This window comes from Poecilia latipinna, unplaced genomic scaffold (genome assembly GCF_001443285.1).
Source record: "Poecilia latipinna isolate Pla-1442-1.1 unplaced genomic scaffold, P_latipinna-1.0 Scaffold501, whole genome shotgun sequence".
NCBI lineage: Eukaryota > Metazoa > Chordata > Actinopteri > Cyprinodontiformes > Poeciliidae > Poecilia > Poecilia latipinna.
The window spans coordinates 32,749-47,533 of NW_015113117.1; the positions used below are offsets into that span (position 1 = coordinate 32,749).

Genomic DNA, 14,785 nt, shown 5'->3' on the forward strand with positions numbered 1-14,785 from the left:
CAATCCCAGCCTGGGGAGTTCTTCTGCCCTTACGTGTGTGGGTTCTCTCTGGGTACTCCAGATTCCTTTCAGGCCCTTCATTCTTCTTGTTCAGTATTTATTTAATTTATATAAAAAAGACTTAAGGCAAAAACCATTAAAATCAAGAAGGACTGAGTTTATTTTATTCTATTTTATTGACCAGCATCAAATGCCAGCTTGTCAGCGATAACATTTACTATATCACCAATGCAGAGTTAGATTTTTAATATAGTATGATTTAGAAACTACATTACATAAATTGTCATTTTGTTGGTTTGCAGGAAGATCCAAAAGAGAGTGTTTAATTGTCTTTTTTTTTTTTTTTTCTTGCTTGTCTTTTGTTCTGTTTTTGTGCTAGCTGGGTCTGGAGGGAGCCTCACATCCCTGCTGGTTCAGCCCATCTCCGCCTTCCTTGCCAAGACTTTATTGTCGTCGCCATCAGTGGGACAGGGAGCAGATGCCTGCACTCTTTTATCCATGCCTCCCAACACAGGTAAGCACAAAAAAATCATTTGCAGAGCTACCAATGGAATTGCATTAACTTTAGCAATTTTTAACTTTGTCTGTCTCTCACTGGGCCTCATCAGAGGACTGTTGAGCTTTGCCATCTGTTTGTAAGACACAAATCAAATGATTCTATAAGTTGTGTGATTTCAGCAGATCAGTAGTGATGGGTCTTTATGCATGGATAATGTTACCCTTAGTTTGAATGAATTAAAGGAAATGCAAAAATGAATTTGACCTCATCTTGTTTAGATGACTTAGTACATTACATAATACCCAACTCTTTTATATTTATATGATGTGACCTTTGGAAAAACATTGTGATGATTCAGTCCAAACATTAAAACAATTCAAACTACGACCTTTTTAGATGATCAGGATTATCAGCTTGTTTGGAAATGTTAGTCCAAATCTTTCAAACTAAGAGACATTTTCAGCTGCTCACTGAGTTCAACAAAAAAATAAATTAATTAAAAAAATCAGATATAGGAACTGTGTCCAGTGTACACGTCAACATTTCATATATATTAGTTGAACGACTTACATATTTGAGATGTTGAAGTTTGAAGAATGAATGAAGAATGTTTGTCAGTTCTGTTTTTTGCCAAGTTTGGCATATTGAAAGTTTTAATGAGAGTGCTCCAACTATGACGTGTCAGATCAGGTGTTGTACTCGCCTACAGCTTTGTTACAGGGTTGTTTGGTGAGTACACATATTTAGAGCACGGCTGGCAGATGGAAATTGCTTTGGTCAGCTCTGAGTGCAGCTGCAGGATAATGAATTAGGGAAGTCGCTCTAATTTGGGCCATAGACAGGACTTTGGGTTGAGTCCTTTGGGCATGGCGTACTTAGGTACCCTGGTCACAAGGTGCCCATAGATTACATGTCAGTAGATGTAGCATCTTCTCTGTAACTGTTGGCTGTTCTCCTCGTTTTAAACATGAATCCAGTTTTTTACTCAAAATTAGGATCAACTTTCCATTCTCTACAAGGCTCATGTGCAACATAAAGGCTTTTGTGCATCTCAACTGATATCCCAGCTTTAAATAATAAAATTGTTCTAATATTGTAGGCTAAATCCTTTCTTTTAATGTTTTGAAAGAAGTCCCCTCGTCCGTATGTTGGCAGATTTCCACAGGAGTTTAAAAAAAATCAACCTATCAGTATCCATATTACAGTCACCTCCACTGCTCCTCTGATCCGTCCCTCTGTCTTCCACTCAGGCGTTTGTCCACCATCATCTCCTGTTGACAGCATGTTCCCTCATTTCTTGTGTGTACACTTCATCCATTTTCATTTACTCCCCAATAAATTCAAGCATCTGGCCGGTGGCTGGAAAACAGCATGCTGTCCTTTTCCTCTGGTGCTCAGATTTTAGACACACACACACACACACACACACACACACACACACACACACACACACGTTTGTCACTGTTGTGCTTCAGTGCTGTCTGAAGGAGTCACTCAGCAAATAAGTGACACATCCAATATTGACAAAAGTATTGATCTTATAGTGCAGAAGTTGTTTGATGTGCTTGCTGCACTCTGTGTGGTTTTCTGTTGGAAACAAGTCAGTATCTCTGGTCTGAAAGGACAGCTGATGTTCAGTGTCCTGATGTTGGATGTTATGCCTATTCTAACTATGTTTCTGCTGGTTATGGACTGAACAGTTTGACGTACTGCAAATATGATGACAGTGTGGACCAACCCACACCGAATGAGCCTGCTGGGTCGGCTCCTTCCACAACATCAAATGAGTGAAACTGGGAGAGGAGCTACAAGGGACAGAGACTCAGTGGAAGACGGAGCCCATGAGTGAGAGAGATGTATTTTGTCTCCAATCGATCAGCTGCACCCATGACCACACCTGGGATCCCACTATCATTTGTTCCATCTGCTTCCCTCTTTTCAATTTTTTTGCTTTCTAGCCAAGTCTCTTTTTACACTTTTTTTTTTCTTTTTTAATTCCAGTTCAATTAAAGGTGGCTGCATTGCCTGGCCTTGTTTAATTACTCAGGGCCCTTCTTTGGAGACCAGTGACATGACTTGGCCAGCCTCAGGATTCTTGTTCCTCTGTAGTTGCTGTGTTTTGTGTTCATACGCCCCATGCCTCACAAAAGTCCTCTTACTGCGTTTTTCACTTTTTGTAACATCGGAGCCACAAATGTCAGTGTACTTGAAATTAAATCAGATTCAAATTTACTGTATTCCCTTAAAATAATGTGGGATGAAAACTTGACATGTCACTTCATCCTGACCACACCAACCCTGCTAACATGGTGGTGACATTATGCTGTCAGGATGCTTTCATTTGCAAGGGTCAGGAACGGCAGACCGAGTTGATGGAGCTAAACATGGAGCAATCCTGCTAGAGGCTGCAGAAAACTTTAAACAGAATGGAGGTTCACTTTCCAACAGGACAATAACTTTAAACATCCGGCCAGGCGTGCCCAGAAGAAATATTCATAGGGGTGGCCTGACCAGAACAGTAAAGCATTGAAGGTGGCACAAAAAGACACGTCCTGGGCATCTCGGTGTCCACATACAGATATCATATAAACCAGTCGACCCTGAAGCTCAAATCGCCTCCGGTCTGAACGCAGCAGAAGGTTGTCTGCCAAGATGTCTGCTCTGCCAGAAACAGTCACCTGCAGAAACCCTCCTGACCCCAGAGGAGGCTTCCTATTTCCTGCTTCCTGCTTCCTGCTCCAACAGGAGAGAGGAGCAGCGGGACCGGAGACATGAGCATGGCAGTTTGGAATCATCTACTGAATCCGACCATGGAAGAACTAAATTGCCTTTTCCATTGTACAGTGTCCTGACTGAAAACATTCAGACACCAAAAACTTATTTTACTTGCAAGTCATTCATCATCACTGAGCTATTTAAACATGAGTCTATCCACTTTTAATAAACTAATATTACTATGTATACATAGTAATATTTTTGTTTCTTTGTTCATTTTAATGTAAAAGCTGTAGAACATGACGGTGAATGTTGGGCTGTAGCATCAAGGCTAACTAAATCTGGTCATAGTAGGTCTGTGTGACTGTGGTCAGGTGGAGCTTGTGTTTGGACATTGTCAGTCCTCCTGTCCCTACATTGACCTCCACCTTGATTTTAAACCTATATTATTAAATTACCTGATGATCTGTGGAAATGGCTGGTGTGAAATGATTTCCTGCTCCTGCTTTGTGACCATGAATAATTTAACTCTCATCTTGCTTGGGCAGCTGCTTAACGGAGCCAATTGGAGCTGATTGCTGAAATGTCAAAGCCACATGAATGATTTCATTTTATTTTTTTCTGTATTGAAAAATGTTGAAAAATATTTAACATTCTTCTACTACAGTAAGCTGGTCACAAACTGTCAATCTGAAAGGGAAAGTTACGATATCCCAGATTCTGTTGAGATGGATCTAAGAGCTGTGACCTTTTCTTTAATTGTTTTCTGGCAATATTTTAAATACCACACTGTATTCAAATACATAATACCTAATGCACTATAGCAGTAGTTTTTTTTACTGAAATTATGTTGTCTCATATAACTTCTTGACCTTTCATTTCAGAGTCCCACTTTGGTTCTTGAGAATTTGTTAAAGTATTTATGTATTTATTCAATAAACTCCACTCCAATCATGTGAGACTACTAGCACCAGTTGGTCTGACCTCTATTGAATTAGGTCAGTCCCTTTAAAGGGTGTGATTTATTATACAATTATTATAATTAATTTTTTGTTACATATTTTTAATTGTCATTATTTTGCAGAAACAGTTATTACTTTGACAATAAATATTAAAGGGGTCTTTTTGTTGTTGTTGTTTTGTCTTTTTTGTCAAAATATGCATAATGCTTTTGATCATGCTATAAAATCAATGAAAAGAGAAAAACATCCAGTGGGGTAAATACTTTGGATAGACTCTTTGTTTCCACCTTATCTCTGTGATTCCAGGCCTGTTGGTGTTTGTTTGTATTGAAGCTGTCCACTTCCCTTCAAACTTTGGAGATTGAATGCATAGTGGGATTAGATATGCCATTATGACACAGTGAAATGTATGGTTAGGAGAGTGTTTCTGTTTGGAAACTGTAATATTTCCAACTGTTGACTGGTAGCTTTGAATAGTTTGTTTTTGTTGGTTTTAACAATTTCTTCAGCATTGTATAATTATCAGAATCGGCTTTCTTGGCCATGTTTGTGCGACAAAAAAGGAACTTGACTTTGGTTTCACTCTCTCAGGGAGTGTAGGCGTTAAGGATAAATAAATGAAGTTGATCAATATATGTACACTCACTACTTTACAGTATTTATGTAAAGGAAAGAGAAGACAGATTAATACGACAGAGTATTAGAGCCAGGCTCAGTGATTTTTAAAACTTAACCTAAGAGAATAAAGTTGCACATCAAGAGGGTCATTATAATATGAGAATAAAGTCCTAATATTACCAGAATGAAGCCGAAATTATGCAAGCATAGTTAAATTACTGAAATAAAGTCGTAAGGTGTTGGTTGTGTCCATCAGTTTGTGTCCAGGCTGCTAAATAATGTCAGTGAAGACCAGCAGCTCCTGAAGAAGGGTATGCTTTTTAAGTGAAATATATATTTTTTTATTGGGTTAAAAATGTGTTTGCGATTGGTGCACAGATGCAAGAGAAGTACACTTGTAACTTTAAGTCCTGGTTTTCTTTTTTTACATTTTTCAGAAGCATGCATGCTGAACCTGAGTGACAAAGAGTTCAGGGGGAACAAAAGAAATAACCACAGCAGAATAAAGTTTCCTGTTCTACCTGCCGCAGCAGCTGAATGACTGACATAACCACACTCAGACCTTTCAAAGAAAACTGTAGGTTATGGGGACCTAATTGGAGTATGTTTGAAATCAGTAATTGCAGTAAAGGAGACCATTTATACAGTTACATAAAATGCATCAAGTGTAAATGACAGCTGAAAAAAATAACGTTCCTGTGATATACTCTACTAAATCTGTTCTTGGTGGGGTTCTCTTTGTTTCATGTGATTCTTATTTTTTTCTCTCCATCTTCCTCTTCCACTCCAAAGGTGTCCCAAATTTCTGCAGCAATTACAGAGCACTGCTGCAGAGGGAGAAGCGAGCAAAGTAGAACAACTTAAAATGGCTTTATAAAAAGTACTCCCAGGCCCTTTAATTACACCCATATTGATTGTGATGTGGAAGTTCCCCACTTTCAATGACTACTGTTTCTTAAATGTGCATTAAAAATGCCCTGCAGAGGATGTTATTGGAATGCTTCTCAGTGATTAGACAGCAGTTTATACGGCAAGGACTAGAAACAGATGGTAGTAGAAGGTAGTAGAAACAGATGAGATATGGTGCTATCTAAAGTTTTTCAGTTCGGTTTATCTTTCCATTACTTAAACTAAATAGGTAGAGCCAATATAACATACATAGCAAGTAGAAAAAACTCTAAAGCATATCTGTGTCTTCCATTTGGCCCATTGGATGAAAGTTCACTCCAGATGTCGGCAACAACCCAGTGAATTCACACACCTCAAGAAATCTAAGTACATAAGTGCAAAGAGCATCCAGAAAGTATTCACACTGCTTCACTTTGTCTACATCTTGTTAGTCTTATTCCAAGTTGTATTAAATTAATCTCATTTCCCAAAATCACCACACAAATACCCCACTATGATAATGTGGGGAAAAAGTCTCTAAGTCTTGTTTTAGCAGAACGATGGTGTTGTTGGTGGTAGTTCGTCCAGTGATCGGTGGGTTGCCGGTTCAATCCCAGCTCCGTCTGTTTCAGTCGTGTTCTTGAGCAAGACGCTTCACCTGCCTACCTGCTGGTGGTCAGAGGGCCGGCGGCTGTTTGGCAGCCTTGCCTCTGTCAATCTGCCTGGGGCAGCTGTGGCTACAGTGTAGCAGCTTGCCACCATCAGGATGTGAATGTCTGAAATCCCTCCAAATAACTGATACTGTTGTTTTCCCCCTGAAAACAACAGTATTACACAGCAGTACTCTGCCTGTGTCCGTGCAGACCACCTTACTAAAAGGTGGTTTCTATAAATTATTGCCTCAAATATATTTTGTGCTTTGAATGAAAAGACCAGACATTTCCAAGGTAAATTCTTTCTGAGCCAACTGAATTCTTGGAAGTAACTGGACAAAGGCCATGTCTCTGTCTGAACGTACCTTGTGTGCATGAGGCCACAGATCCTTTTTATGTTCTGATACAATAAATCCTACAATTTAAGTGGTAGAACTTTTTAAATTTGAATGTATAAAAGGTCATTTGCTACTTTAGTTTTTTTTTTTTTTTTTCTTGAAGCAGAAACAATGAGGAACACTGAACAAAAAAATTCTGCTTCTTCTGTTCATCACTTTGACTGCATACAACTGGACGGGTCAAGTTCATCTACTTCTCACAGCACAAAGATAAAAATGGACCAGAAAAGTCCTTAACAGAGACGTAGACGGTTAGCAAAAAGATGGTTAAAGCAGTGAAAGTACATTAAAAATATGAGACTTTTGAACTGGTCAAAAATCCAAACCTTTTTCGATATTCATAACAGACATACTTCTGTCAAATATTGTTCACAAATCTGTCTAAATATGTATTAGCGAGCATTTCTACTTTACCGAGATTATCTGTCCAGGTGTGACATATCAATATGCTGTTTAGACAACATGATTATTGCCCAGGTTTGCCTTTGGCTTTCCGCAATAAGTTTTCAAACTCAAATGTGCAACTACTGCAGGAGAAAAAGTTTTAGTAAGAAAAATATTATTAATTCTGAACTTCAAGACAACTTCAGTCTGCTTTTATTTTTAACAGCTAAAATAAGAAAAAGAAATGAATATTGCGTTGCTAACGTACAGTATCACAACAGCCTGTTATTAGTGATAACAAAGAAGAATATTTGAATTGCATTGAAACTCCCAGTAGCTCATCTCTAAAAAAATAAATCAAAACTTCTGCATACATAAGTCAGATTCCATTTTACTTTGAAAAAAGTGCTGCTATCTGAGAAAATGCAAAAAGTGCTCCTCAAAATAAAATTGATATTTGGAATAAACTAAACAAAGGTTTCATCCATGTCTGTCATAATTATTAGTTTTCAGACGTATGAGGAGAAATAAATTTAGTTTGATAAAGAGCTTCTAAAAAATTCTGGAGGCAGAAAAGAAAAAATTAAAGCAGAGCAACTCAAAATGTTTAGCACTGAGATTAAAACCTTACTGTAAAGGAGATATTTGTTGTAATAAAAGGTTTTATCTAAACCTTTCATAGCAGGAAAAAATAAAAAATAAAACTACAGCTCCTCCTGTTCCAGACCTGCACAGGCGTCTTTTATCTGCAGAAAATCTCCACCCTGTAATGAAGTAAACAGTTTTTGCTTATTTCAAAGACTGAACCAATAAAGCTACTTTGCTTTCATGGAGCAGAAGATGGCCATGTTGAGATAAGCTAGATGAGACTTTGTAGCCAGCACAGTCTACAGTGAGCCTTTAACACTGTCATCTTTAGCCGACACAAACTCAGAATAATAACAGTTTATCCAGCTCCAAAACGCACATCTCTCCTCCTTCCACTGTTGCTTATGGTTGTGTTACTGACTGCCTGGGATGTTTTTCCATGTGAGTTGTCCTTGTGCTGAAAACGTGACTTTGTGTAACGCACACACTGCGACACAACAGAGGAAATATATTGTTTTGGGGTTTTTTCTAAAGGAAAATTATAAAAAAAAATAGTAATTGATAAGTAACTAATCTGATTGTTGGTTTCGAAAAAGTAACGTTAGATAACCTTTTACTAAAAAAAAGTTGTCAAATTAGAGTTAGTGTTAGCTTCAGTGTTTGAAACCAGCAGTGCTATGAAAATCTGTCACTAGTTATATTTCTGTCCAGTTGTCATGTGAACTTTAAGCAAACTGTTAAAATGTCAAAATTATGCTAATGAGGCGTATTTCCATCTGCTTGTTTTGAACAGATCATTCATTTCATAATGTCATCTGATGAAGACGTTATGCATGGCTGTAATAAACAGTTTGTAGTGGTTTTAAACCAGCATGTGCCACACTTTTCAGAAAAATGGAGAGTCATACCCTCCAAGCCTTGAGGTTTGGACGTTTTTTCAAAGTTTTGTGAAGTTATTTTGAATTTTGCCGTTTCCATTGAACCTTTTCCAATGCGGCCCTTCAGAATGTTGCCTGGAACACGTCTTCTCAGAAGTCACAGGCCGATTGTGGCCTTCTGGTGACCTTCTCTCACTGCAGGACTTCAGATCTTCAGCCAGCACCTGAATGTTTTTGTTCGGATGTTTTTCACGCATTTCTCACCCAAACATATTTACCTTTGGATCCATCTCTTCCTGCACAGCAGAGTGGCTGAATAGACCTGTGTTTATACTTGGACTGTTTAAGCAGAAAGTGAAAGTGTCAACAGGAAACAGAACCCACAGAACCAGACCTGTAGAGACCCATCGTTCTTTTCCTGATGTCTTGGACATGTTTGGTGATTTGTTTGGATTTTTTCATGAGGACAAAATGAATCAGAGGAAGTCAAAAAGTTTCCATAGTTTCCACCAGGTTTTCTTTTTGTGACGCTGTTAAATTTGGATGTCATGAACAAATGAAACAAATGGATGGCTGGGCCAGGTATATGTTTTTTTCATGAGTACAGGTTTGATACTATGTTTGATTTATTCTGCAAGAATCAGAGACACATTTTAGTGTCTTTAAATAACTAAATGTTCTCTGAAAACTGTGAGTCACCTCTTACCTGCAGAAACTGCCGCATCTGTAAACTCATTCATCATGAAGGGGAATCGCTATTTGACAAATCTCTCTCCCGCTCTCTGCGTCTGCATGTCTGCAGACTGAATGCGCATAAGGGCCACATGTTCCATCCTCTCTCTTTAGCTGTAGTCATTTGTGGCCATTGTCAAAAGTGATAAATGGGTTATGTGGCTCAGATAAGAGAGAGCAGTGAATTTTTATAATGCATTAAATAGGAGCGAGAGGGCAAGCAGACAGGCAGACTGGGAGGGACGGAGGAACGGAGTGGAGTGGAGCTGGGAAAGTGGGCTGTCATGCTGTGGTGCTGCAGGCGGGGGACCTCTGTCACACACAGTTTGAGCCCCTGCTTCACATCTTTACTGGCGGTTCGTCTGTATTTTCCCTCAGATATCCAGCCATCAGCCCCCTTGAGCTCACAGCCGTCCACTGACTGCTAAGTCATGTGAATCTCCCAGCAGTGTGTGTGTGTGTGTGTGTGTGTGTGTGTGTGTGTGTGTGTGTGTGTGTGTATGTGTGGTTGTGTGTGTGTGTATGTGTGGTTGTGTGTGTGTGGGTGGTGGACGTTTTCAGTGCTTCTCGTTTCTGAATAAAGCACAGTCACTGTAATTTTAGTAATGATATAATGACAATTTCTACAACTTGTCTTCCCTCTTAGGCTGTGATGTCACAAATGTTAACTCCAAAATAAATTCAAAACAAAAACTAAAACTACAACCTTTTATCCTACCTCGCATAAACTCTTAGGCATAAAACGTATACTTTTTTTTTGTTTTGAGTCAAGTAAAATCAAGCGCAAATAAAAAAAATAGAAGTTTCTTAATCAAACTAAGAAAGTTCGATTTGTCATTTGAAAGTTAAATTTCTTCTCCTTTTTATATATATATATATATATATATATATATATATATATATATATGTGTGTGTGTGTGTGTATACAAACGCATGTGTTTATGCTTTTCTTCAGCAGGGTCACTAAAGTTTTTAAAAGGTTCTTTAAAGCCATATTTGTTTGACGTAACATGTATAAACGTCTTTGATTTAGTTTCTCAGGTATAACCTTAATAAGCACTGAGTTGGTTGCAATATGATAATGTATGCTAAAAAGACGTAGAAGGGTATGAATACGTTTGCAAGACTTGTAGTCTCTTGTCACCTAGTTGCAGTTATTGCAAAAGTCAAGAGAAGGGCATGATGATGGTAGGGAATAGAGAGGAAAGATAAAAGAAGGGAAACTGTCTGATGACTGAGTGGACTGCAGTGAGAGGCTGGCGGCGAGGGACTGTGGGTGGTGAGTGAAGGAGCAGCAGGCAGGAGACATTACAGACAGAGCAGAAAATTTGTCAGGTAAGTGCGTCCAGCAATTGTGTAAATGTAGAGCTGATGGCAGGAGAAGCCGAGAGTGAAGAGTGAGGCGTAGTGGCAAACGGAGCCGTTTTCTTCCTCCTAAAGAGCAAGAATACAGGGTTTACCACACAACCTAAAGCTGCTGATTGAGACCAAAAACAGTGGCTGTGTCATTGTTGAGCAGACTGAATAAACAGAATGCATGTAATTTCCTTTTTGATCTGTTTTTATCCCAGAGCGAAAGAAGATTACTGTGACTATTGGAAACCAGATGTCCTACAAGAAGATTTACAATGTTGTTGGATACCTGAAAGGAAGAAAAAACCCAGGTTTGTAAGAAATGAACAAGTATGTGAACAGAGCAAATCATGAACAATATTAAAGCAGGACTCATTAAAAGTCACTGAGTTTTACGCTGCACTGAACCATCAAAACACCCTGAGCATTGGGCTTGGTTTGAGACAGGATGCTTCCTTCACATTCTGATTGAAATAATCTGATAAAAAGATCCAGTTTGTAAGTCAATGAAGTTTGACTTTGGTAGTTTCATTAATTAATGGTCTGTAAACCTTTAAATGACAATGATCTACAGAGAAGATAATTGGAAGCTAACAGACACTTCTAATTCTAACCTTGGTTGGGCCATTTGTATATCTGAGATCATCAAACATATTTTCATAAAACCTCCTTTGGTTATGACTTTATGGCAGGTGTTGCCAAGGGTGACACCATCGGCTTTAAGTTTATGTACCCATTACAAAAAAACAAGTAAAATTTGAGTATTTTTTTGTTTTTGTTTTTTTGAAAACTGCTTTTTGAATTTGCTTGTCTGAAAATAAAATTTGTTTGACAAATTCAACCATTTAGGTGTGACAAAATATCAAAAACAGGGAGGAAATCTGCTTGTACTTGGCAAATTCTTGTCACCACCATGTACATTTGCTGTTTCACACATATTGTTGATATTAATGCTTTCTAGTTATTTCCTTGCAAAACAAAAAGCTTAAAATATTTCTTTTCCAATTTGAAGTTCATTGTTGCCTCTTATATACAGTAAGTTGAGCAGTTTTTGCTCTGAAAGCAATGTCACTTCTTCTAAAAATGGAACAGTGTATCAATTTCTCATGTTACATTAAGGAAAATTTTAAATTTACGAAGGACCTTTACATTTGAGTGAGTGATGTAGCAGCTTAGTTCAGCAAGGTAGAAAATAATATTATATTTTTTTCCTTTAAAAGCTGTGATGGTAAGAAATGAGGACAGTAATAAAAATGAAGCCAAACCTCTTCCACCGTGTGGAAGTAGGCTGCAGCTAGCTTTTAGCATAGCAGCACAGCTAACATTTACAGGAAGTTTGAAAAAAAATAGAAGCTCCACCATCCGTCCATCACCATGCAGATAGCTGCTTAAACACACACAACCTGAACATTTCTTCAATGTGTTTAGATTATAATGTTGAACTTGTAATGCAGGATTTGAGTCCATTGTCGGTCACACTTCATTTTTGCTCCAGGGAATGAATTTTTGACTCGTTTTGTCTCTTTTTCTTTTATTGTCGGTATAAGGAAGGATTTTTTCATCCTGTCCTTGCCTCTCCTCAACAGCCTTCCTCCTTACACATCCTCCCCCTCCACTCCCATTGCTGCGGTGCAACCCTACCTGTCCTGCCCACTCACCAGTGGAAAATTACCTCGCTGATTTACAGTGTGATATTAAGCAGACATAATGGGCCACTAAAACACATAATGTGGATCACAAATCTCCGCAAGTAGCAACACTTCAACTGGTTGTTGGCATTTGATCATATGCATGTTCTACACTAAAACATGAGCAGAATGAATATTCATGCATGCTCGCATCAGGCCTATCTGCCCAGCTTTATGTATTTTATGGCTGCACAAAGACAGGCAGCATCATAATAAATCTTAAAACACTCTTTGCTCCCACGCATGTGAATCCTGCAGTCAAAGCCTCGTACCTTTAAACCAAAGCTTAGTTCTGTTGTAGTTGAGGAGAAGCGACATTGTAGACGAAGTTCTCCATCTGAATAGATATTTAAAATATAATGTTGTAAAATAATCAGTGACCTTTACTTTAACACATCACAGAGTGCTTTTTGGTTCACTGTGAACTGCTTTGGCAGTAACAGCATACATTATCCTCAGGTAATCAGATAATGTAGTTTTCTTCAATCCTCTGATTTTACACAGCATAACGTTCTCAGCATGACCGTTCCTTCCCTGATTGGTTGTTTCTGACCGGGTCGTGTATTTGTACAGTTGGACCACAAAGATTTAAAACTGTCACAACATGGTGACAGTTTTAAAAAATATGTAAAATAAAGAAACATTTTGTAAAAGTTCCCAACAGCAACGTCAAAACAATTTCAAAGTGGTAAATGGACTAAATGTGTGTAGCGTGTGTGCAGTCATTGGACCGCGCTTTACCCTTCATGTTCACACTCATACAAATTACAAAGACTTGTGAGCAATTTGGGACTTAGTACCAAGTTTAGACCTGATGTAAAGAGATCTAAACTTTAGATCTCTTTACATCAGAGAGTAAGTTTGTGTTAATTTCAAACTTAAGCACCAAATTATTATTATTTTTTTTATTATAACAGTTACATTTTGTTTCATCTAATTTTCTGACCAGCACTGTAAGCTATTATTTCTCCGACACTCATGCTTGTGAGAAAACAGATTTGTTTAGACCTCTTGTTGATGTTCTGTCCATTTCTGTTAATCTAATTTTGTAGATTAACTTCTACAAAATGTCTGAATGAGAAGATTAACTAAAAAAATTACCAAAGTATGAAAAGTACGAATACTTAATTTGGCACAAATTGCCTTAAAAGCTTTATCTTCAGGACAGAACTGGTTAGAAAGAAAGTCTTCACCGCTGGATGCATTAAATCACAGCTGATCCTGTTTAACATTCAGCAGTTTGTTTTAGCCAAAGGGCAACAAAAAACATGGTTTCCTCTAATGTTACTCATTCACTAGCAGTTCCGTGATGAAGCATGTCATCTTCTACTGTGTAAAATACATAAAACAAAAAACATGCACACACAAAATCCCTTAAAATAAAAAAAAGTCTGAACTTTGGCATATGACTGATTTGAAGAAGTTCACACTAATTAGTGTTTGTGGGATTTAGCCTGGAAGCTGCACAGCGTTGTGGTGCCAGGATTTCAGTTGAACAAGCAGACAGTCTGCGGTGCGTTGTGCTGCACTGATCAGGTTTCCACTCCAGGAGCGTTTTCCAGGAACCAGGCCTTCAATAACACTGGGTTACAAAAAGTAATTTTTGGAACTTGTCTATGTTTTTCAGTTGAATTAGGACTATTTTGCACTGCTGAATCCAAAAATTATTTCCATTTTTCTCAATCATGTTTTTATTCTAATTTGATTTAGATAAATCCAATCTTCTGACTAAATTTATTAAATTTTTGTGACATTATCAATTCATTTCTGTTAATATTTCTCATCCGAAAAAAGTTTTAGGAGAAAAAAAAAAGTTTTCTAACAGAGTGTATTAATTAAATGTTACAAACTTGGATAATAAACACAGGTGCCTACATGTAAATTGAATATTACGTCTCCATCTCTTTTCTCTCCTGATGGAGTCTCTCCTCCTGCTCATCACTCATTGATCAGATTCTCAGGAAACTGATCCAGATGTGAGAACAAGTCATGCAATTTGATGCTCATGTTGCTCCATAGTTCATAAAGTTCACCTGATTGAGCAAAATCAAAATGATTTTTAGATTCAGCTCATCAAAATGACCCTACAACAGTTGAAAACCCGACAATTTATTGGCTGTTGACCAGCATAATTCATATATGTAGAAATGAATCTGATCCATGGCTCACATTTTCTGTTAACTATTAACTGTTTTTAAGACACTGGCGCCTGATTACAGCTGAGAGAGAGAGGAAGTGAAACTAATAATATGGGGCTTAAAAGGTTTATGTCCCGGAGCAAAAATAAAAACATCAAGCATCGGATTATTAAGATTCTTAAGAAATTATGGACTATTGCTGCTGGGTGTGTTTGTGTGTGTGTGGCTGTGCTCCTTTGGGACACATCCCACAGGTTTAATTTATTTAATATCTGTGAATGTTACAAACTT

General features: G+C 37.9%; 1 protein-coding gene across 1 annotated transcript in view; it reads left to right on the top strand.

The window, feature by feature from the left end:
* Window positions 1-379: 379 nt before the first annotated feature.
* Window positions 380-14,785, top strand: part of naaladl2 (N-acetylated alpha-linked acidic dipeptidase like 2) — a gene marked incomplete at its 5' end in the record, with an annotated part of 155,643 nt that continues 141,237 nt past the window's right edge. The window contains 2 exons of the mRNA XM_015040234.1: window positions 380-514; window positions 10,887-10,979. Of these exons, the coding sequence (XP_014895720.1) occupies window positions 380-514; window positions 10,887-10,979 (228 nt within the window). The remainder of the gene's footprint in view (window positions 515-10,886; window positions 10,980-14,785) is intronic.